The sequence below is a fragment of the Sarcophilus harrisii genome, chromosome 1 (assembly GCF_902635505.1).
Source record: "Sarcophilus harrisii chromosome 1, mSarHar1.11, whole genome shotgun sequence".
Classification (NCBI taxonomy): domain Eukaryota; kingdom Metazoa; phylum Chordata; class Mammalia; order Dasyuromorphia; family Dasyuridae; genus Sarcophilus; species Sarcophilus harrisii.
Window position 1 is genome coordinate 559,368,434 of NC_045426.1, and position 26,533 is coordinate 559,394,966.

Here is a 26,533-nt window from a genome sequence, read left to right on the forward strand (position 1 = left end):
CAAAGACAAAAGTGTGTGCATGTTATGTTATAAGCAAGTTATGGGATTATTAATATTTGTCTGAGATGGTCACAAAGATGGAAAAAGTAAAATGAATACTCTACTCACCTTGGCAGAAGAGGACAGCATGGTTCACTCTGGTGTTATGACATAGCCTCTTGTCACTCCAAAATAAAGGGAGAAAACGAATAGGTAAGAGCCTGAGAGAAATAGATGGAATAGGATCTAAGGTAGAGGGCAAAGGTATCAGCTTTTGTAAGGAGGGATAATTTTTTGTACGACTAAAAAGAAGAAAACAAGGTTGATACTACCAACATCTGAGAAATGGAATAATAGTTTAATAACCACTTACTGGGGATGCAAATGAAATAAAGGAAGCAATCTTTTCCCATAAGAATTTGTCACTAAAGGTGAGGAAGTTCATGTTGGAATGGGTCCGCTGTTCTCATCTGCTAAAGTGTGGGGGTTGTAAGGATGAGAAGTGAGGGAAAAAATGCTGAGAAGTGACATTATAAAAGAAAGTAAGATTATCAAACACCAATAACCCCATCGGATGTTACGTAGAAGAGGGAACAATGATGGATAACGTGATAAAAGAGAGATAAGCAGGAAAAGATTTCACAAAGTAGAAAAATTTCACAAGTGGATCAGGGAAACCATGGACAGTGCTAGAGGAAAAAGTGAAAGCAACTCAATTCATGGGAAGCTCAGGAACAATTAAGAGGGAAAGGCAAAAATACTGGAGTAAATATAAGGCATAATGCTAGATGCTAGAGGATTAAATAAGATTCATACACAAGTCTGCAATGCAACAAAGGAGATAATTATGGATAAGCTTAATCTCTTCCTTTCTTAATTTTAAAAGACACTCCTGGATGTCCTTTTTCAACTATTAATTTCAGAAGATCAAACTATTTTAGTTATATCTTCTCAATCATATTGGAAATTTGACCATTGTCTCTTAAGTTTAATATAACCTTATTGAGAAGCTCCTAAAAAACTTCTGTTATTCACAAATATAGTCTGTATAGCCAAAAAAACCCCAAAAACAAACAAAAATAAATAAATAAATAAATAAATGAAGCTATTGTTAGGATGAATAGGGAGAAATAAATGTACATCAGCGTAAGAAAAAAAGCCGCATACTATATGAAACTGCTTTCTCTATATTGCAGGGTTAACCTTTGTGTTATGGGCCCCTTTTGTGGTCTGATTAAAACCCATGGATCATCCCTCAGAATAAAGTTTTTAAAGTGCATAAAATAAAACACAAATTTACAAGTAAAGCAATTATTTTGAAACAGATAAATTCCCTACTCATCCACCAAACTGCACAAACCCTTTGAAATCTATCAACAGACATATCTTGTAGAACTCACAGTTTAGACCATTACCTTGTATCATATTCCACATTAATTAAAAAAATGTACCCTGGATATTAAATGATACTCCAGAAACAACTCGCATACCTCTTACAGCTCTACATAAGAGAGACACTGTTAACCAAGCAAAGAAGTATTATAAAATACAAAATAGCTAATTTTGAATATAGTTTTAAAAATCTTTTCTAGAAAGAAAATAATTCACCTAGGAGAAGAAAGATATAATGGGGTACTAGGATAAAATTGAAAATGGGAGGGGAAGCAAAGAAGAGACATAAAAGAATGATTTATGAATGTAATGCTGTGAAGAATATGCATGATGAGACAGGACCTAAGATCTACTACATATGTGAAGGAATTTGCCTTGAGGAAAAGAAATGGCGTGGTGGTGGAGTTTCTTTTCTTTATCAGTCTGGGAAAGAGAAATAGGAAATTATTTCAAATAGCCCAGAGATGAAGTGATTGAGAAAATAAGAAGCCCACTCCTCAATAAGATACAAAGTCTTTTAGAATCTAAAAGACTGATGAAAATAAAGCAGTAAAGTGAGGCATGCACTTAATGACACAAATAATAACTATCAAATGGGGATTAAGTCAATAATCCATTCTGCACCTTTCTTTTCATCTTTTTCCTATTTTCTGTAACAACCCTTAGTTTCCCCACTGACTGTCATTTCCTTTCCCAGCTACTTGCTAAGTAAGGACAACCTAACAAATCCTCCTATTTTTACTCCAAAATGTAAACTGGAAGGAATCTAAGAAATAAAAGACTATCTGGACAACAGGAAATGGTTTAAAAGAGGAAATGACAGCTAGGCACACCTAGGGCAGCTAGGTGGACCTGAGTTCAAACCTGATCTCAGACACTTAACATGTCCTGGTTGTATGACCCTGGGCAAGTCACTTAACCCCCCAATTACTTCAGTTAAAAAAAAAAAAGAGGAAATGACATTAATGAATAATGAATAATTTATTCCTACAGCTTTCATCCCAAATTTTCTATCTCCAGGCCTAGCATCTCTTCTGCCTTTCAAGGTCACAACAAACTCACAACCAAACATTCCTACCTGAATGTTTCCCCAAACTCTCAAATTCAATACGCCCAAAATCAAGTTTGCCAATATTTCTCTTTCAATTATGGCCATCAGTGGCCTAGCCATATCAAACCTAACATTATAGTATAAAATTGTGCTCAACAAAACTATTTGATACTGGCTAAAAAATTAAATGGTGGATTAGTGGAATAGGTTAGATACGCTAGACACAATAGTTAATGACTATTATACTCTAATGTTTGATAAACCCAACGACTACAGCTTCTGAAACAAGAACTCACTATTTTGACAAAAAAAAAAAAAACTGTTGAGAAAATTGGAAATAATATAGCAGAAACTAGACACTGGCCAACATCTAACATCCTATACCACACTAATGATGAAATGAGTTGGTCGTTTAGACACAAAGGGTGATACTATAAGCAAATGAGTAGAGCAAGGGATAGTCTACATAGAAAAGGGAGGAATTTATAGCCAAAGGAGAACTAGGGAACATCATAAAATGCAAAATGGATAATTTTGATGACATTAAATTAAAAAGTTCACACAAACAAAACCAATGCAGCCACAATTAGAAGAGAAGCAAAAGATGGGTGTTTCTGATAAAGATCTCATTTCTACAATAGAGAACTGACTCAAATTTATAATACAACTCATTCTCTAATTGATAAATGGTGAAAAAATGTGGAAAGACAATTCTCAGAAATAATTAGTCATTTCTAATCATATTAAAAACGCTCTAACTCACTATTGATTACAGAAATGCAAAGTAAAACAACTCATACCTATCAGATTAGTTAAGATGACATGAAAAGACAATAAATTCTTCTTTCTCTCATGGTTTTCTTTTAGTCTTATTTTTCTTTTACACCATGACAAAAATGGAAATATGACAGCACATATTTTAAGCTGTATCAGATTGTATGTGGATCTTTGGGGAGGAGGAAAGTAAGGAAAGGAGAGAGAAAAATTTGAAATAGTCTTACAAAAAAGAATGTTGATTTGGAAAAATAAAATAATATTGAGGAAAAAAAATGTGGCCTTCACTCACCATTAATCTCTTTTTCAACTTTTTAAAATCTTGGTATCATGTAAACAATCTACCAATTTCCACATGCGGCAAATCAAAAAAGTCTTCTCTCTCTTTATTCTACCACTAATTCTAGTTCTTGCCATTATTATGAAACACTTGGACAACTGAAGCAAAAGTCTTCTTGCAATTCCCTTTACTTCCCACTTACTTACAATTCATTTTTCTTATATGGTTTCTTTATTGTTGTGGTGGATCTCTGGGCTTCAATTTCTTAATCTCTAAAAGTGAGGCAACTTGTACTAGATGATCTCTCTGATCAATTGTTAGGTGTAAAATTCTAAAAGAATGTGCTATGCGAATATTGTCTTGTATGTGGGTAGGCTTGACAAACTCACAGTCTCTGAAAAAGCAAAAGCACACTGTCCTCAAAGGGCAAAGTAAAAAAGAAAAGTGGGCAAAAATAGACTACACCATAATATCAATTACATGAAATAAATAATATAAAAGGCAAAATCAAGAGCATCTATGAAAAGATAGAATGGAGGTATAAAAAGAAAAGGTAGGATGGCCTATAGTATGTAAAACGACAAATGGCTACTCTCAAATGCTGCACCCAAAAAATGTTAAAGGCCCTATAAAACAAATGCCATTGTATTGGGTAGAAGTACTGGAAAATTTGTGGTAGGACATGGACAAGAAGTCCACTGATCAAAGTACAGACAGAACAAATTTGGTGATTCACTGAAAGAACAAAAAAGTCAAATGAATTACTTGGAATCATGATATGATAATCATAGAGAGAATATAGAACTATAATCAATGAGTTTAGTGTTCTTAATGTAATGCCTAAATTCTCTTGCAGATTTTTATTATTGCCCATTCATAAACACTTTAATTCTTCACAAATTCATGCTCTCTGCTCCTGACCAACTACTTACTTACACACAGAAATTTCTTTATTCTTGTTTGCTTAACCCACTCATTCAGACTGGGTACTAAACATTTATTAATACCAATGACATACTCACTCCTGGTTTTGTTTTTTTAAAACCAAATATCCATTTTGATTCTCTAACTCACTTCTCAATCTGCCCTTCCATTCACTTCTCTAACTCTTTCAAGGAAGCATCCCAAATCTCTACTAAAATTTCTCTCCACAAGGTTCCCCATTTACTAAATTCCATGTGATAAACAAGAGGAGTTGGGGGGAGGAGGGAGAGAATCAGCATATTTAGGTTGTCCAGAAAGTTTCAATGCAGTTTCAAACTTGAACAACATCAAAAGTATAAAAACAATAAATTCCTTTTAAAAAATCACTTATTTAGTTTTCTGAGTTAGGAATAATGAAATGTAATTTATAAGACAGAGAACAATGTTATCCATTGCATTTGCAACAGTTTCTGGATGATATCATCTTAGACCACTAGATCAAATACAAGAGGTCCTTCCAGCATAACGACCTCAGTCAACTTAGACCTTTCATTCTAGAGGTCACATCAAAATTGTTGTATATGTATTAAAATCTTGTTGTTTGATACTCTAAAGACTATGATTACAAATGCAATTCTTTTACTCATTATGGTGCACCTTTACAAAATACAAAGTTCAATTTTATTTCTAAAACATGTATTAAGTACTTATGTGTCAGGCACCACATTAAGCACTGGGGATACAAAAAGAGGCAAAAGACAGTCCCCTACTTTGAAGGAGTTTATAATTTAATGGAGAAAGACAACATTCAAACAAGAAAACAACATATAGGATAAATAGCTAATTAATTTAACAGTGGGAAGACACTAGACTTAAGAGGGATTGAGAGAGGCCTCTTCTGGTAGCATTTCAGTTGGGCTTAAAAGGATGGCAAGGTGATCAGCAGGTAGAGCCAGAGAAATTACCTAGAACCACCACATGGAGTGTAATGTTCAATGAACAGTCAGGGAGCCAGTGTAAATTTAGAGTACTTGTCATGGAGTAAAGTGTAAGAAATCTGGAACAGTAGAAAGGACTAGGTTATGAAAAACACACATAAGAAAGCTGAAAATGTGCAATGTCCTATATCTATAGACATTTTTGTGAAGGTAGAATGTTTCATAGGTATAATGTATTCATGTTTTCAGGCTTTTTCAATATATTCACAAGCTGTGTTAATTTTTATTTCTTTTTCTCTTAAAAAAAAATCTGTTAATAATAGGTCCTTCTGGGAAGGTCAGGCAAGAGATTAAAAAAAACTAAAAATAAAAACATTACAATGATATGAAAAGCAAAAGATATCAATAAAAAACATTTTTAAAATCATTGTATTCTTCCTACTCAAATATTTTATAGTTCTGGTCCTCCCAACATCCTTTAAATATCCAGCTCCTCTTTACATGATTTCTACAGTTATGAAATATATGGTATATATAGTGTGTGTATATGTGTATATATATATATATCATATATATATGTATAGATAGATAGTATATGTAGCATACAAGAAACAATGTTAGAGATTTTTTAAAATTACTTTCAAAGTTATTAATAATGAAAATTATTTGCAACAGAAATACTGTTTTGAATTTTTTTTGTCTGTTCTCATTTTATTATTTGCTCTCTCTAGCCAGGATTTGACTTGAATTTCATCTAAAGTTTTCAGAAATAAAGTTTTTCCTCTAACTTCTTGATATTTTAAAATACCCTACCCAGAATTTTTCAAAATCCACTTATGTAACATTTGGCTAAATGTTTGTATTTTAATTTGATATTTTCACTAACAACTATGACATTCCACGCAGTTAATAGATGAAGTGTTCTCCATTAAGGTCTAAAGAAAGCTATTGGTGTAGATTTTGACAGCAGTTGATTCTGGTTTATTTCATGTTTGTTAAAATATAGTCAATTTCTTTTTAAAATTTTCTTTCCTTTTTATTTTTTTTGGGAGGGGAAAAAGTAAAAAAAATTGCAATGTTACTTAGGACTGACTGTATCTGGTACTTTTCTACTATCATAATGAAAAATTAATTCATAACTTATAGTTGTGAGACCTCTATATAGTATTAATATATAATATCAGCAACACCTGGGTTTAGATTCCATCTCAGATACTTATTAGCTTTGTGAACCTGGGGAGGGCAAGAAGGCACTCCTCATCTAGAAAATGATTGAGGGTTGGAATCAATGGCTTCAAATATTTCTTCTAATTCTAAATCCATGATTCTATGATGATCCTAATATGGAGAGTAACAAATGTCAAACTGAGCATGAAATGTTTGAGGAATTATAAACACTTGATGGCATAAGGTCAGATGTTTTTCACCAGACTGCTGTTGAGTTTCCGTCATGTCAAGATTTTCAATATCAAGATTTTCTTGATAGACATGAGAGTAGTTTGCCATTTCTTTCTCCAGCTCACTTTATAAATGAGGAACTGAGGCAACAAGGTTATATGACTTGCCCAGAATCACACAGCTAGGAAGTGTTTGAGGCCAATTTTGAACTCGGGAAAGTGAATCTTCCTGAATGCAGGATCATCTCACTATCTATTATACCACTACACATTGCCCAAAGCCGCCTTCTATATATATATATATATGTGTGTGTGTATTTTTTTAAATAAGCTTTACATCTTTTAGATGGATATCTCTTGTTTATAGTATGAAAAGTAGATCTCAAACTGATTCCCATTTTATTGCTAAACAGTCCTCTGCCTCCTCCAAGTGTATTGGCCACACTGCCCAAGTTGTTTTAAGATTTAATACTAATTCCAATAAAGTTGTGATGAAAAGTGTCATCCCCATCCAGACAGAGAACTACGCAAACTGAATATAGATTAAAGTATAGAATTTTCACTTTTGTTATTGTGGTTTGTTTGCTTGGTTATTTTTATTCTTGTAAGATTTTTTCCCTTTTTGATCTGATTTTTCTTGTGTACCATGACGAATATGGATATATATATTTAGAATAATTGCACATGTTCAATTTGTATTGGATTGCTTGCTGTCTTGGAGAGGGGGCAAGAAAGAAAAATTTGGAACAAGTTTTGCAAAAGTTGAAAGCTATCTTTGCATGCGTTTGGAAAATTAAAATACTATTTAAAAAAAATTAGTTTTGTCCTGAAGTCAGGAGGACCCGAGTTCAAATTTGACCTCAGCCACTTAACACTTCCTAGCTATGTGACTCCGGGCAAGTCACTTAAATCTCAACTTTCCTCAGGGAAAAAAATAATGTTTTGCCAATAGAACTGCCAAATGAATACTTTTTAGAATAAAAGAATAACAAAATTCATTGGGGAGTAAGACGAAGACTTTTAAGAGACAATAAAAAAAGGAAGTAAGGAAGACCTGAAATCCTCAAATTCCAAATGATATATATATATATATATATATATATATATATGTAAAATCTCATACTAGATAAGAAAAAGCTGTTCAGTAGAATGGCACAAATATGTAAAACCTAGATATCATAACTTCATATTTTATAAGCCCAAGAACTCAAACTATTAGGAATGAACTACTAAAAACAAAGGAAAAGCCGTCTGGCTTAATCCCTCATCTTACACCATATAAAATAAATTTCTAATGAATAAACTAGCTAAATATGAAAAGTTACACTAAAAACAAATTAGGTGAATGAAAGGTTCTAATTTTTGTAACTATAAACAAAGGGAAAAATTAATGTCACACAAACCAAAAGATTCTAAGAGCCTTCTCAATTATACAAAGTGCACAAAAGTCTATCAAAATCAGATATGACCAAAGAAGAACTAGAGATCACTATTGACTACAAAATAGAAAATTTTGATTATATCAAATTGAAAAGTTTTTGTACAAACAAAACTAATGCAGGCAAGATTAGAAGGGAAACAATAAACTGGGAAAACATTTTTACAGTCAAAGGTTCTGATAAAGGACTCATTTCCAAAATATATAAGAGAATTAACTCTAATTTATAAGAAATCAAGCCATTGTCCAAATGATAAATGGTCAAAGAATATGAACAGACAATTTTCAGATGATGAAATTGAAACTATTACCACTCATATGAAAGAGTGTTCCAAATCACTATTGATCAGAGAAATGCAAATTAAGACAACTCTGAGATACCACTATACACCTGTCAGATTGGCCAGAATGACAGGAAAAGATAACGCGGAATGTTGGAGGGGATGTGGGAAAACGGGGACACATACATTGTTTGTGGAATTGTGAACACATCCAGCCATTCTGGAGAGCAATTTGGAATATGCCCCAAAAGATATCAAACTGTGCATACCCTTTGATCCAGCAGTGTTTCTACTGGGCTTATACCCCAAGGAGATACTAAAGAAGGGAAAGGGACCTGTATGTGCCAAAATGTTTGTGGCAGTCCTGTTTGTGGTGGCTAGAAGCTGGAAAATGAATGGATGCCCATCAATTGGAGAATGGTTGGGTAAATTGTGGTATATGAATGTTATGGAATATTATTGTTCTGTAAGAAACGATCAGCAGAATGAATACAGAGACTTACATGAACTGATGCTGAGTGAAATGAGCAGAACCAGATCATTATATACCTCAACAACGATACTGTATGAAGATGTATTCTGATGGAAGTGGATTTCTTCGACAAACAGAAGATCTAACTTAGTTTCAATTGATCAAGGATGGACAGAAGCAGCTACAGCCAAAGAAAGAACACTAGGAAATGAATGTAAACTGCTTGCATTTTTGTTCTTTTTCCCGGGTTATTTATACCTTCTAAATCCAATTCTCCCTGAGCAACAAGAGAACTGTTCGATTCTGCACACATATATTGTATCCCAAGATCTACTGTAACCTATTTAACATGTATAGGACTACTTGTCATCTGGGGAGGGGGTCGAGGGAGGGAGGGGAAAAATCAGAACAGAAGTGAGTTCAAGGGATAATGTTGCAACAAATTACCCTGGCATGGGTTCTGTCAATAAAAAGTTATTAAAAAAAAATCAGATACATTTAAAATCAGAAGATTCAGGTTATGAGCAAATCTTCATATTACATATTTCACATAAGTTAGACCTACAAATTAATAGCATACATGAATGTGTAAGATTAAGAGCTATTTCCCAAGAGACATGAGAGAAAATAAAGTTTTAAAAATGCATACCATGAGCACTGACTTAGAAATTATTCAAAATCACTAATAACCACAAAAATGCAAAATTATAGCATTCCTGATATACACTTATTAAATTAGCAAAGATGGTAAACAAGGGGGAAAACTCTGGTGTGACAGTCATATTAATTTGCTACTTATATTAATTGTGAACTGAGAACTGGTTTAACCATTTAGGAAATGTTGTAAGAAAATTTACCAAACTGAATCTGCTTCTGATTTTAGAACCTAATAAGTCTACTGACAACAAGAAAATACCCTTATGTGCAAAATAAAGTAAGGTGGGTATTATTCAAATAATGAGGCCAACAATTTAGGAACAGTTAAATACCTCAGTATATGAATATGATAAAGGGATCCTTAGGGTCCCTGAAGTTTAAAAAAATATCAATAACTATGTTTAAATATAAATTAGTTTCCTTTAAAATCCTTTGTTTTATTTTGTGCATTTAAAAACATTCTGATAAAGAGTTTACAGGCTTTATCAGACTTCCACAAAGGTTCAGAACATACAGAAAAAATTAAAGACAACTTACTTGTATGAAGCATAATACAACTAAAAATCAAAGAGCCAAAGGAATTTAACCAAAACTCCTATTATCTAATATTTGTAGGAAGCTACAGAATTAAATGTAATAAGCAAAGGAATAACAGAACAAATCCTTCTTTCCTGTTAACAAACAGTAAAATGTAAAAGTAGCAAGTTATATTAAGTTACTATTAAACTATCAACATGACAATTTCATACAGGATCTTTGAGAAGTATCTGTTTTGTCAAAATTAAATATGTGAACACAACAAAAAAATCTCAATTTTTATAAAAAGAGTTAACACCCATTTTCCATGATCCAAGTGGGAAAAAATAATGCCAGAAGAAACCTAAAAGATTTCAATCTGTATGCCACAGGAAACAATTTCTTGCCCACAATGGTATTTAATAAAGGCAAAGGATGCCCAAGATAAAAAACTGATTGGGAAGTGAAATTGTTAAAAGCAATATGAGAAAATATGATTTGGACATCTGGACCATACCTAAAAACAGAAAAATGATGTATTCTTTTAGAGACACAGAGTATATGTAACAAAGAAATATTGGTGAGAAAATATAAATCAAAAGGGCTCTAAACAACAAAAGGGGGGGAAAGGGAGCAAGGGAAATGAAACAAGACTATAAATGTATTACACCTCAAACTATAGAAAAACAGTACAGATATTCATATGTTAATAATAGGAGATAATAGGAGGAAAAAGTAAGAAATGTCATCCTCATAAAAGATTAAAGTTAGAGAACAAACAAGAGGAGGGGCTAGGTCTGATTAAAAGTGGGGTAACAGCTCTCACTTAGATCTGGTAAAATTAAACTCAGTGCTGAAATACATGTATGGATGTTCATATCTTAAAAGAAATTATATAGGTAGTAAAAGGAAGTGGGTGGAAAGCTCATGGTTAGCACTATACATAAAGATGTATTCAGATGTGTAAATTCAGAAACTAGAACAGCAAGTTGGAGATTGAGGAGAAATATGGTAGTGAATAGATTCAGGCAAAGGTCAAGGGAGAAAGAAACACATGTCAGTACATTACAATTATACTTCACCTAAATAGAAAGAAAGCATGCCACAAGCCTGACACAGAAACATCACATAGAAGTGATAAGGGTACTCACTTACCCATACTCTTTCTTTTAAAGGCTGATCAGCTAATAAGTTCTTATGTTTATAATAATTTCATTCTGAAGAAAAAAGAGATCAAGAAAGAGAAATTCTATTGTTGATTTGATTCTCTCTAAAAGGAAGTAAATAGTTGCTGTGGGTAGGTAAGCACCTTCAAAAGGATCAGAAGATGCCCAAGCAGGGGCCCACAATCTGAATCTGAAGGTAACAAAAAGACAAAGAAAGATGTTCAAGAAAAGTCTGAAGACATAAAGGGAATAAATTTGAATGAGAAGGAAAAATGGGATTTTTCTGAATAGAAAATGGATGCACAAGGAAATAAAAGAATATACACGCAGAAGAATAATGCAAAACGAAGTAAAAGAGGACAAACATGCTTGTTAGCGTAGGTACAGAAAATAAGAGGACTGAGGGTGGTCAAGGGAGGTAACTATATAAGGAGAAAAAGGAAAACCAAAAAAAGGACAGAACTTTTTCTTAGGGTGGATAAGATGTTTAAAAATGCATACCATGAGCACTGACTTAGAAATTATTCAAAATCACTAATAACCACAAAAATGCAAAATTATAGCATTCCTGATATACACTTATTAAATTAGCAAAGATGGTAAACAAGGGGGAAAACTCTGGTGTGACAGTCATATTAATTTGCTACTTATATTAATTGTGAACTGAGAACTGGTTTAACCATTTAGGAAATGTTGTAAGAAAATTTACCAAACTGAATCTGCTTCTGATTTTAGAACCTAATAAGTCTACTGACAACAAGATTGGGAGAACTAGTCATTTTTTTCTTGTTTTTGTTTTCTTTGACAAAAGGCAGATTTTTATACTAGAAATGATGAAAAAAATTACTTAAGGGTCAAGAGGTTTTAAGAAAATACTCAAAGCTGTGCTCAATTTAAATAACCCATCTAAAATGAACTATATTCAAGAATTGGGACACAATTGCTGAACTACTATCAGAAATATCAGAGAAAATGGAGATCTAACAAGAGGACAAATATTTAGATTTATCTATTACGCACACTTTCCCCCACTCACTTCCCTCTCCAGAGATGGCTATTAAACATAAAAAATAATAAATTTTACTGTCTGTTAACAGAAAAGAAGGATTTGTTCTGTTATTCCTTTGTTTATTACATTTGATTCTGTAGCTTCCTAATAATATTAGACAACAGTAGTTTTGGTTAAATTCCTTTGGCTCTCTGATTTTTAGTTATATTATGCTTCATACAAGTAAGTTGTTTTTAATATTATGAGCACCCTACAATTTTCAGTTCTTTGCCACTACAAAGAGAGATGCCATGAACATTTAATATCTAGATTCTTTTCCTTTTTGTATTACTAGGTTAAAGGGTTTGGGTAATTTAATAACTCTTTGGGTATAATTCCAAATCGCTCATCAAAATATTGGATTGATTCACAATTCTATCAACAATGAATTAGTGTCCTGATTTTTCCACACCTCTCCAACATTTTTCACTTTTCCCCTCAATCATTTTAGCCACTTTGATAGCTGCAAAATTTATCAAAATTGTTTAAGTAAAATTCTCATTTTTATTATTTAGGCCCTGCTTACCTATGAACAACTAATATTTCTCCAATTACTTAAATCTATTTTTTATTCCCAAGTATTTTATATTGTCCTTGTTTGTGTTTTTATAGGTTGTATACAAAAACCTGTTAATTATCACTCGGTCTTATTAAAACATAAAGGTGACTTTCAAATTCAACCATAATCACAGTAGTATATGACATAGAACTGAAAACACACTTTTCTGGCAACGTTTTAAAAACCAAAAGAAAGTGATTGGTATAAATTGCATTTGTTACTGAAAATACTCTTTTAGATTTGTTTAAATATACTTTAAATAATGAAGTAGCATTGTAATTCTGAATTCTTCACTTTAAATTAAAAGTAAATATTTAAGAGTTTATTGTGGAAATATTGAAAGAGGAGAATACTCTATTCAGGAAGACTTTTAGCAATTTTACACTTCCATATTCCTTTCTGTTCCATCTAGAATCTGTTTTCATATATATATATATATATATATATATATATATTAAATTGTCAAAGGACAAAAACACAATTTTCAGACAAAGAAATTAAACCCATTTCTAGTCATATGAAAAAGTGTTCTGTCACTCTTGATTAGAGAAATGGAAATTAAGAAAACTCTGAGATACCAGTACACACCTCTCAGATTGATTAAGATAACAGGAAAAGATAATCATGAATGTTGGAGGGGATGTGGGAAAACTGGGACACTAATACATTGTTGGTGAAACTGTGAACGGATCCAACCATTCTGGAGAGCAATTTGGAACTATGCTCAAAAAGTTATCAAACTATGCACATCCTTTGACCCAGCAGTGTTACTACTGGGCTTATATCCCAAAGAGGTCTTAAAGGAGATAAAGGGACTCGTATGTGCAAAAATGTTTGTGACAGCCCTCTTTGTAGTGACAAGAAACTGGAAACTAAGTGGATTCTCAATTGGAGAATGGCTGAATAAGTTATGGTATATGAATGTTATGAAAGATTATTGTTCTATAAGAAACGATCAACAGGATGATTTCAGAGAGGCCTGGAAAGATTTACATGCACTGATGCTAAGCGAAGAGAGGAGAACCAGGAGATTATTGTACATGGCAACAGCAAGATTATACAATCATCAATTCTGATGGACGTGGCTCTTTTCAACAAGGAGATGATTCAGGCCAGTTCCAATGAGGTCTTGTGATAAGAGATAGATCTACACCCAGCGAGAGGACTAACAGGGACTCAATGTGAATCACATAGTTTTTTTCACCTTTTTTGTTGTTTTGCTTGCTTTTTGTTTTCCTTCTAATTTTTTCCTTTTTGATCTGATTTTTTCTTGCGCAGCATGATAATTGTGGAAATGTATAGAAGAACTGTACATGTTTAACATATGTTGGATTACTTGCTATCTAGGGAAGGGAGAAAAATTTGCAACACAAGGTTTTGCAAGGGTGAATGTTGAAATCTATCGTTGCATATATTTTGAAAAATAAAAGGTTATTATTTAAAAAAAAAACATTTTCCTTTGGTAAATCCTTTACAACTATTTCTATTTCCTTTTTTAGAGACTAGATTATTTAAGATGTTTCTTTGGTCTATTATCACTTTGGGTATTTTATATTTATGAAGACATTCCTCTACTTTCTCAGCTTATTGGCATTTAACTGTGTATAATATGTTCTAATCATTCTTTTAATTCTGATTTTGTGGTTTTTCTCTTGCTCAACTGTTATTTTTTTTAACAAGCTAGTTTTATTTATAGTTTTAATAATTTTTATGTTCAGCTTTTGTATTTCTTCTCTAATTTTTAATATCTTCTTTTGTGTTTATTGTAGTTGGTTTGTTGGCATATAATTAATTACTGTTGCTAAAAGTTTTTCTTTTTGACTATTCATTATTTAGGATTTCTTTGTTAGGTCTCCATTTGTGTCTGTGACTTTTATTTGTAGTCCTTGAACTCATGGGTTGAGGTTCAACATTTCACAAACTTTACTTTTAAAAAGTTGAAAAAGATCCTACCTCAAAGATAAAAATATGATCTTGATAATTAAAACATTAACAACCAAAACAGAGAAAGAAAATTGTAAACCCATATTCCTAATGAATATTGGAATAAATATTTTAAATAAAACTTTTAGCAAGAAAATCATAGAAAGTAACAGAAACTCTGTAACAGACGGTGTTAATAATAATAAAAAAACCTAATAGTAAATAGGAGTAAGGAAAAGTGACATTTTACAACATTCATTCATGGCAAAAATGAAAAATAAGGAAAAGCCTGATATTACACAACATTCATTTAGGGCAAAAATGAAAAATAAACAGATTTTCTTAATTTAATAAATAGTAGCTAACTAAAATTAAGAGACAAGATTATTACTAATAGCAATAAACTAGAAACTTTTCCAATAAGAGCTAAAGCAAGGAAATATCACCTCATTTCCATTCAAAGAATTCTGCTAGGAATGCCACCTATAACAGATAAGAAAGAAATTTGAGGGAAGATAAGGAAAAACAAAAATCATTTTCTGTAGATATAATTTAATTAAAGAATACTAGACAGTCAAGTTAAAAAAACTGAAACAATTAACATATAACAAATTTGCAAGATGTAAAATATATCCACATAAATCATCAGCACTTTAACATATGTTAATAAAATAATGGCAGGAAGAGATAGAGAAATTCCAGTTAAAATAACTAAAAGGAAGCTAAGATAGTGGCAATCTCAGGGAGAAAGAGCTTCTACTGCTACCCTTCCAAAAAAAAAAAAAAAAGGCAAAAACCACCCTTCAAAACAAATCTACATATCATATCAGATAGAATCCTGGTAAAGGAATTCAAGAAATGGTCTATGAGTCAATTTTCCCTTCCATGAGCACAGAGAGATAGAAAGAAACATGTGGGAACATTGGGGACAAAGTGCCATCAGGAGTCCAGGGCCACAGGGAATACAATATCCAGAGAGAAATTGTTAGCTAGGATAAGAGGATGTCAAAAAAAGACCCATTCCAGTGCCCCACATGTAGATGAGTAGAAAGCCACCAACTATCCCACTATCTACTTCTGGATCATATTTACAAGATAGATTAAGGAGGGAAACTTCCCAGAGAGATGACATTCCAAGGATGGGAACAGTCCTAGATAACCTGGGAATTTTACCAGCAATAGCATGGCTCAGATCCCAGGATCAGAGGTCTCGGTTCTACCTTCTAACTCAGCCTCAAGAATACAAAAGAATCATCAAAAGAGAAGAATCTCAGAGTCCAAGGAAATCTATAATTCTATCCCTCTGAATAAACAGAGCTTTCCAGATGACTGGGTAATGGAGGCCCAGTCCTGCAGAAGTCTACTGTGGCTAGGAAACCCAGGTCAGGAATTTGCAAAGCTTTAAGAACATGGGGAAGGGATCAGACTGTCCTGTATCAGACCACTTTGGAAGCACTGAAAGCCTTCCAGGTCTAAAACAAAACACTCAAGACTTAAGATAATCATAATACTCAATACTCAAAAAAGCAGAATCAATCTAGACCTTAAGCTCAAGCTTTTGATTAAGAAATGCCCAGAGTCCAAAGCCCAGACTTTAACGTGGACACTAACATCAAGTTCAAAATCAGGAAGTAGTCTGAAAGCATGAGCAACCAAACAAACAAAAGAAGGGGCACTCATAACATAAAGCCAGAAGAACCACTCCAAAATATCTACAAAACTCTCAAAGGAAAACATTGCTTTAGCACAACAACTAAAATTACTAGAAATATGAAGAAAGAGTTTTAAAGTTTTTTTTTTTTTTAATCAATGAGAAAACTAGAGGGAAAGGTTGGAAAAGAAATGAAAGAAATGGAAGAAAACTTTTCAATTGGAATGGACATTAACAGTGTGATTACCGAAGAGATTCAAAATCCCTGTCCAAGCAACAAACTTCTTGAACACTAAATAGGCTAAATGAAAGTCAATAAAAGTCAATAACTCTGTAAGGAAACAAAAAATATTAAAAAAAAAAAAAAGACTGAAAAAAAAAAAAAAGAATATTAAGTACTAGTTAGAAACTGGAAAACATCCTGGAGAAAAAAATTTAAGAGTCCTTGGACAAGAAGCAACAAAGGGATTTTGAGTAGCAAAATGACCAACGGTGACCAACTACAATTCCATAAAATTCATAATGAAACTTGCTACAGAGGTGAAAAATACAAAAGTACAAATTGAGGTTTTTTTTTAAGGTCATAGAAATCTTTTTACCTGTTACATATTTTTAAGAGGGGTTTTATATTTTTTTGGCTGGAGGGACAGGAGGGCAAAGTCAGATTTTGCAGATAAAAACCCCAAAACAACACTGTATTTTGTTTTTTAAATCTATTCCTATTCTAAAATTCTCCCTTTCTCCTATTCTTCTGAGCTTCTCTCCTGAAGGGAAGGAAAGATTGAGAAACAGAAGTACACAGTCTAGGAAAAAAAAAAAAGAGTTAATTAGAAAAGAGAATTAATTAATCACTATAAAATATATTAACATTTTACTTAACTCAAAAATGATGAAGAGACCATCTCCACCTCCACCTATGAGTAAAATAATTATGGAACAAGATGACTTCTTTTCCCATTTCTACAGAGGAGACATTAATGAATACTGGTCATTTTTATTAGGTATATAACCTTCAACAAGTTGTTTAACCTCTCTATGCTTCAGGACCATTTGTACAATGAGGATAATAAGCCTTACTATCTACCTCACATGATGGTCATGAGAATCAAAAGTGATAATATATGTAAAAGTATAATATAAATGTTAATTATTGTAATTCTAGCTCTGGGAAAAGTTACTCTAAACCTGGAAGGTGACTAAGGAGTGAAATCTGAATTTGATGAGAATAAAATTCAGAAAAATTAAGTAGACAGGGTTTTCTCTTAAGTGGGCGGTTTTCTGCCTCTCTCCCTTTTCTGTTGATTTCATTAAAGTAGGAATTTTAACATTTTAACAGACTGCTGAGACTATAGAAGTTTCCTTTTTTCTCTATACATTTGATGAATAAAGAACTGTTGGCATTTATTAGAGCTAAATTCCCCCCATGTAAATGTGTTCTCAGATTTGCCTTTTCTCTGCTAAAATTTTCCCCAAAATAGTCATTGTGTACTTTCATGTTCAAACACATTCTATTTTATAGTTAAACAATTTCCTGAATTTTTGCCAATTAAATTTGTCCCTCTCCTGCTGCTAACATGCTATTTTACTTCTGGACATACTACTTTCCAAATCAGTCACCCTGAACCATTACCCTCAGATGTACATGATAATTTTTCCTACTATTCCCTCCCAAATCCTTATCCTTATTCAGTTAGATCTGTTCTTACTTAGATCCATTTTAACCATCCTAATCCATTCTGTCATGCTCTCCATGACAAAAAAAAAAAAAATTTTTTGGGGGGGAACAACACACCAATTTTATTCTCAAATACTTTGCAATCCCTTTAATTTTATCTTAAAATATCACTCCTCTTCCTTGCTCCCTAACTACATCACAACTCTTTAAAACCACTATTTTCAAGTCCTACAAATTCACAGGGTTTGAGAGGATGGGCTGTTATTATACTTCAAATGTTATTTCTAGGGTACTCTTTCACCATTACCCAATAACTTCCTAAGTCTAAAATTATCCATCTGTACCATACATGCTCCCATTTTTGTTATCATATAACCATCTTTACCCAATCTACTCCCACTATTCTCAGGCATATATTCATTGTAATTATTATAATATGCTAACCACTCTAATGTTCTTAAGTCAACAAGCATTTATTAGTAACTACTTACTATATGTCAAAGCTCCACCAGCTTGCGCCTCACCATCCCCATTACCCAGCCAACCATGACCAAATGTGGCCCTACCTTAGACTATACCACCTCTTATATAAACACAACATAATATAAGGTTCCTAAACTTTGTAATTCTGGTCTGACTATCATCTAATAATTTTCTATTTCTATTCCCCCTCTCCCCTTCCTGTTTATCTTCATCATATCCTTTTCCTTTTGATTCTTATTCTGAGAGTCCTCTTGCCTTCATACCATACCCATTGACCCCATGTTGTACCACTATTATTAAATAATAATTGCTAGTATTTGTATAACCTTTTAAAGGTCTACAAAATGCCTTACATGTTTTCTTATTTTATTCTCAAAATAACCCTGCAACACAGATACTATTTTTAAAACACCATTTTAGAGAAAACTAAGATTTAGAGGTTACTTGTCCAGAGTTGAACAGCTAATAAAGGTCTAAGATAGCATTTAAACTAATTAGTTGGTAATTAATTAGTCTTTCACAACCTGACTCCACTCTAAATCAATCTCTTACAAATTCCTATAGTCAAGCCAAATTGGCTTTCTTACTGCCATTATGACATTCCCATCTCCATTCTTTTGTACTGGGTGTTCCCCACTCTTGGAAAACATTCTTTGCTTCCCTATGCCTCTCAAAATCCCTTGTTTTTCTTTAAAGGTCAGCACAAATGTCAACTCTCGGTCATGAGGTTTTTTACTATTTTATAGACTTAGCTAAATGTATGTTGTCTCCCCCTAAGTAAGCTTCTTGAAGGGGTTGGAGCACTTATGTCTTTGTATCCTCAAATTACTTAAATGTTTTACTGATTCACCACTTCCTCCTATTGAATATTTTTCCTGACCTTGGCTTTGAAGATCCTATCTCTTTGTCCTCTTTCATTAGTCTTTAAGGTGAGTGTTTTATAAAGTTCTATCCTAGGCTATCTTACCCCTCACCCTTGACAATTTCACAATCATACTATAGCCAGAATGACCTTTTCTCCTCTTTGAGCATTGTAAGTTCCTACACATTCATTTAAACCCCACTCAAATGCTATGCCATTTCCTCTGGGAAGTCTCCTTTTACTATCTTCTACAAGAATCTTTTCTCCATTAAGCCTTACATTACACTTTGTAATATATCTCTCTTATACAGAAAAATATAATCAAAAACTTTTTAAGTCTAAGAGGAAACAATTCATTACAGATGAGTCATTCCCAAATCAGCTTTCTATGTGATCACATTACCAACTACTAAGTGTAAAGCACAAAATTAATGCAGAACTAGAATAAAGCTGAAGAAAAAGACAATGGGATGGAATTTTTAAAAACCCTAACATTGCAACTTGCACCAACTAAACAAGTTATTTCTATAGAAAAAAGAGAAATAAATGGTGAAAAGGATGTTGATAACAATTTCATACAGAAAATTTTATACCTCTGCAAATCAAATGCAATGAGACAAAAGAAAGCTAAAGAATTACCTTAACCAAGATGTCAGGTATTTACTGGCTAAGTGGGGAAATTAATGAAAACCAAGACTAACTTCAGGATAAAACACTGTGAATATTATCTAATCATAAAAAGAACAAAAGAAGCAGAAGAAGGAAAAACCCTTTCAAAGAAAGTTAAGAAGCAAACCTTACTAAACAAAGCCATTCATGAGCATTTAAGGATGAAAATAGGAGGACAGCAAGACTAAATATGGGTTATATTGGTAAAGATTTTACAACAAACTCTTCACCATGAAAGGACAGAGTAACTACTATATATAGACTAACATTTTAGTTCCAATGGGTACTTAAAAAGAAAGAGAATTTAAGGGGAAAAGATAGGAAGAACAACTGAACTAGATCAAGTATAAAGAGATCTGGACTAAAGAATCAAAGTATCTGAAAGAACAATTTATGTCAAATGAGGGGTGGGAGGTAGAGAAGAAGGAGCCTTGTTACAAGAAAAGAGACAAAGAGATCATCACTAAATTACTGACCTGTCTAACATTCTCCTTGTCATCCTTGATAGAAACTATGTTCTACAGCAGACTATATCTTAATAATCACACACATGATTGAAAAGCATATAGAATCAAGATCCCATGGTACTTTTCAACCTACTATTAAAACATTTCATTAGATAAAGCAAAATACAGCCTATCCAATTAAGTGCTTTCCATGTAACATCTTAGTTATAAGATTATAAGATTCCTTAAAAGATGTAAAATAAAGATAATTTTGTTCCATAACCCAGTTTATTAATAACAAGTGTTAAGTAAAGGAGATCAGTTAAGATGTATGCTCACCAAAGGAATCTGCCACTATCATGGAGAAAAATGTCCAGTATATAGTCAAACTGGGAGATAATGAGATGGCAAGATGCTCTAATAAATGCTTCTATGTGCAGATACTTCAAAGTTGACATAAGGCTGATATGAAATGCTGTGTTCAACAAACTTTAAGTTGATTTATGTATCATAAAATGAGGCTGAGAGATATGTCCATAATTAAACATCTAATATACATCCGAGATAAGCATAAATTCCCAGAAAAGAGACTGTATCCTTTCTAAACATTTATTTTGCCCAAGTCCATAACATAGTGCTCTGTACAAAGCATGTGTTGAATAAATGTGAGAAGTGAATTAAATTTCAAAGGAAAAAAAGCCATGTATGAGAATCATAGAAGTACAATCTGCCTCAACTGATTGGTTATTCAATTATTCAAATCAAAAGCTACCGAGTTTTAAAACTTCTGGAACTTGAGTAAGTGAAGAAACATCATACTTGTTATTGTTAAGTTCCAATGCAAATTCTGAAGTCTTATTAAAAAATAATTTTTACTTTTCTCAAAAAGATGCTTCTCTCCCAACTCCCTATAATTTCCTTGACAAAAAGAACAAATCCTCGGTGTTACTTATCATTCAAATATATATTATTTTTCACCTTCAAGTATTCTTTCAGAGTTAAGGTACCACCAAAATAGATCATCACTCTTAACAGTTCATTTAAATAGGGGTGGGGGAGAGGAGTAAAAAGGAGAGGGAGAGAGAGGAGCACTTACAGGGTCTACTCTGTGCTAAGAAGCACTGTCTGCTGAGTGCTTTACAAATATCTTATTTGATCCTCAAAACAACCCTACAACATAAGTGTTATTATCCCCATTTTTAGAGATAAGGAAACTGAGGCAAAGAGAGATCAAAAAACATGGCCTGGGTCACAAAGGTAGAATGCAGGTCTTCCTACTTCAGGGCTAACATTCTTGTCTACTGTACCAAACTACACACCTATGCAAGAATGAGCCAAATAACTTCACTTTTCATATTATTAACAAACAATTATCTTTCCTAACATTTACCTGTCATTACCTTATTCCTACAAATTTCTTTTTTAATAAATCAAGTCTCACTTGCAGATTTATTCAAATTAATAAACATTTATTAATGCAATTCAACTCAACCATCTCTATGTGTGAACAGAATTTTCACAAATCTTGGCAATACTGTTCTAAAATAACGCACTCATTTTCCTAGCAACACTAAACATATACTTCTCTTCACCACAGTTGCTAGGACAAGACTGACTGGACAACCTCAAAAATGCTACTGCAACAAGTTGAATCATGTCCTTAATTCTGCTTCTTCAATTCAATAAGGCATATGAGCATACTATTATTGCTTTGGTCATACTTCATGAATTAAAGCTATTAAGAGTTTTATGACCAAGGAAGAACAATCAGCATCTTAATTAGAGCTCTATTGGTGATTTCTTTCATGAACAAAATGAATAAAGTTTGAAAAACTACTTTAAGTATCATTTTTTAAAATTTTCAATAGTATTGTATTCTCCAAATGCATGTAAAGATAGTTTTCAACATTCGTTTTCACTTCCATGACTTTTGCATTCCAAAATTTTCTCCTCCTTTCTTAACTCCCCAAGACAGCAAGTAATCTGATAGATGAGAAATATGCAATTCATTTAAACGTATTTCCATATTTGTTATGTTGTACAAGAAAAATTCAACCAAAAAGGAAAACCATCACGAGAAAGAGGCTGAACAAAAGGTGAAAAAATTGTATACGCAGATCTCTTAGTATTCTAAAAATTTTGATGGTTAATGTCATTAACAAAGATCTGCTGGATTAACAGCAGCTTCAAGACTTAAAGAGAAAGTACAATAAGCTATTTGAAATTTGTTAAGAAAGTTAATATATACAAGAGATTAAGACAATTAGGTTTTTTTTTTTCATTGTGTTCTCATTATTTTAAAACTAGTAAAGAAAAAAAGTTGACAAACATTTTCAGAGCGGTAACTAAAAACTTACAAGAATTCTAACAAATCATTTCTACGAGACAAATGAAAATCTATAGGTGTAATAAAAAGAAATTAATTCCTTATCACAAAATACGATTTCAAAAGATTTAAGAAAAAAACTTTCCTGAACATTTGTTGATTTTTCCATTACCATCAGTTCAGAAATAATTCCTTTTCTCCCCCTCCTCCATAGTCATACAATTATTATATGGAATTATTTAATTTATACAATTCTATTCAAAATCAATATATTAAGTACCTTCTATAAGGATTAAGATGAGAAGAGTGGACAAAGAGGACTACTACTAAAATCTTGGCCCTAAGTTATGTGCATGGCTAGAGCCTCTTTTGAGATGAGAAATAACACAATATGAAAGGTCTCAACTCCATTTTGGTCAGGAGGAACCACTAACAAGGAGAGTTGCACTTCAAGGACACTGGAATGCAAGTTAAAGAAGATTCTCAAAGTAGCAAGGAACCCCCATAATTCTAAGATAGGAAAAGCTATTGATACCATGTGATTTTCACAACAAAAAAGTTCATCTTCTTTAGGAATTTAGCATTTACTATAATACATGCCATAATTTTGCATTGGCTATTTATTTTTCCCAGATACTACTATTCAAGTTATTATTATTCTTCTAATTATGATATAAGTCTTCTACAAAAAATTAGTAAGGGAATAACTAAGCAAAAAAAGAGATACAGAAACTTAAGACAAATAATCCTGATATATAATAAAAAAAAAAATCTTTTGCAAAAACAAAATCAATACAGCTAAGAGAAATTGTATTGAGGGAAAAGATCTTTGCATCATTTATCTCTTGTATAATATAAAAGTAAAGATTTACACAAATATATGATAAAGAGCCATCTTAAACCCCCATTTCAATCTGGAAGACCACCTCTTTTCAGATGACATTTTAGTCTAGCCCAAGATCCTGTACTCAAGAGTTTTGGAAATGGTAGTGCTTCTAAGGATACAGTCTGCTGCCATCTTCCTGAAAAGCAACTTCTGAAAGATAAAAAGTCCTGGCAAATAAGAATAAGAAAACAAGCAAAGTTCTTGCCATCAAAGTTACTGGTACTGTTAAAAAACAAAAAGAACAATGAATTTATTCATGGAAATGACATTAAGAAGATATTACTATGGTATCCTAAAACCTACAGAATTTTTTCTCACTTGCTCCTAAAATATTTCCTGCGTTGTTTCCCCATTTGAATATGGGGTTCTTTGAGGGCAGGCCTTCCTTTGCTATTTCATTTTTAAATAGAAGATGTAGCACTGTGCTTTGCATATAGTAAGGACTTAATAAATGCTTTTGTCCATTCATTTCTCCAACTATTAACGGCTCAAAAAATAGAACAGTTCTCAGAAGAACATCATTATACACATGAAAGACTGCTCCCAAACAGCAAAGCAGGTGCTCCAGAAAAATCATTCCCAACTTTACTGCAAATTCCTCTTTTCCCTCCTCCAGGCTAAGAAACTCAACCCAGTCCAATCTCACCCTGAGGCTCAATCCCTCTCTTCCCAAGAATTCCGTATGGGTCTGACTCTCCCAGATCAGCCTAACCCACCAGGTGCCAGGTGGATAAGGGCAATCATCCCTTGGATGAACATTTAAGTATACAGTAAGTTATTTAAGCATCTATTTATGTGCCAGAACTGGGGATACAAAGAAAGTCAAAAGACAATCCCTTTTCAAGGAGCAGACATAGAAGACAAAATGCAAACGACTACGTATAATGAAGATACATATAAGATAAATTAAGATATAATAAAAGGAAGAATCTGAGCATTAAAAATCTCAGTCAAAGTTTTAATTTGTACTAAGACTTTTTGGGACACACTACAATTTAATATCATGTCCTAGATTACAGTCCAAATGATGTTAGAAAAAAGCTATTCCTACCCATAGTTATATATATATACTAGAGTTACTTCAGTGATCTTTGTTTTAGAACAGTTTTTAATACAGTATGTGGATTTTGAAAAATGAAAATGGGTGAGACAGTTCTGAAGTATTTAATAAGCAAAAAAAAAAAATTCCTTTCATATTATGGTTCAAAGCTGTGAATTGAACTGGGGGAAGAAAAGAGGGGTGAGGTAGTCATAGCTACTCTTAAGGAAGATACAACTAAGGAGGATGGACAAGAATGGCAAGACTTGAGGAAAGACCCACCAGAAGGCGGTGGCACTGTCACAGGATACAAGGGAGCATGGAGATGAGATATTGTGAAGCTAGGATGCTCAGAGCAAGAGATTGGACATGAGCAGTCTAGGATGATACTTACGTTTTAAGTATGGGTAATTAGGAGGTTGGTGGTACCCTAGACAGTACCAGGGAAATGCAAAAGAGAGGACTGAGAGCGTGATTGGGAAGGGATGGAATTTGTTGGGGAAGAAGGGGGAGAAAGGGAGAAGAGGTGAGTTTATATTGATTTTAAATGTCTATGAATAAGACATACAGTTCATGATATCCAATGGGCAGTTTAAAATTTGAGACTAAGTTAGGAGGTCAGGTGGATAATAAATTTAAGAATCAGACAATTGATGAGATTACCAAGTATAATAATAGTAAAGAGGAAGTCCAGAGAAGAACCTTATAGCACATAATAAACAACTTCTAAATGGTTTATTAATTCAAATGTAAATAATAAACATCTCAAACCCAAACAATTAGCAAACATGGAAATTGTCAATGTTGGAAAGACTGTAAAAAGAAGCATACTAATACAGTCATTGAAACTGTAAATTGGTCCACCACCCACTATCTGACAGATACTGAGCTAAACATTTTACAGATATTAACTCATTTAATCTCACAAAAATCTTGAGGTGAATACTATTATTATGCCCCATTATATAGCTGAGTAAACTCTTTCTATCATGGGTAAATCAGTTTGAAATTATGTTGAAAAAGTGACAAATGCCCATATCCTTTGACATAAACTCTAGTGAGAAACAAACTCCAAGGCCCAATAAAGAATGGCCCCAATTATACCAATATACTCAAAATAGTCCATTTATTTATTAAGCCCCCCTTGTGTTAATAGTAAGCCCAAGAACATGGAGTTGAAATCAAGCAGAGCTACTGATGGAAAATGTTCAGTTACCTGGAAAGTTCCAATCTAAAAATTTTATAAAGGAAGTCTTGAGGAGGAGCTTATTGTTCCATGTAGCAACCCTCTAGTAAAAGGGAAGAGGCAATTCAGGGTAAAAAAAAAAAAAAAAAAAAAAAAAAAAATGGAAATGAAGCAAGTACTCATTGGAAATAGCTAAATAAACTGTGGTACATTACTATAATAGATTATTACTGCACTTAAAAAAATGTCTATGAAAAATTCTTATTAACAAAAGAAAAGCATATAAACTGATGCAATCAAGTGAACAAATTCAAGGAAACAATACACAACGGGTAAAATAAAATAAAATAAACAAAATGACAGGAAATTGAAGACTGTATAATATTAATGACCAAGATTTGGCCTTGGAGGAGAGTGGAGAAAATGTATTTCACTCCCTTGATTGTTGGGATTTGGGAGGTCTATAGCTGTGGAATATTGCATAATTATCAAACTGTCAATGAGTTGTCTACTTT

General features: G+C 32.8%; 1 protein-coding gene across 4 annotated transcripts in view; it reads right to left on the reverse strand.

The window, feature by feature from the left end:
• CDYL (chromodomain Y like) overlaps window positions 1-26,533 on the reverse strand; it is a 156,826-nt gene that overhangs the window by 121,601 nt on the left and 8,692 nt on the right. The window contains exon 2 of one of the 4 annotated variants that reach the window (XM_031946916.1): window positions 109-164. The exons of the other annotated variants lie outside the window; for them this stretch is intronic. Within the exon in view, the coding sequence (XP_031802776.1) occupies window positions 109-129 (21 nt within the window). The 5' untranslated portion in view covers window positions 130-164. The remainder of the gene's footprint in view (window positions 1-108; window positions 165-26,533) is intronic. 4 annotated transcript variants of the gene reach the window in all.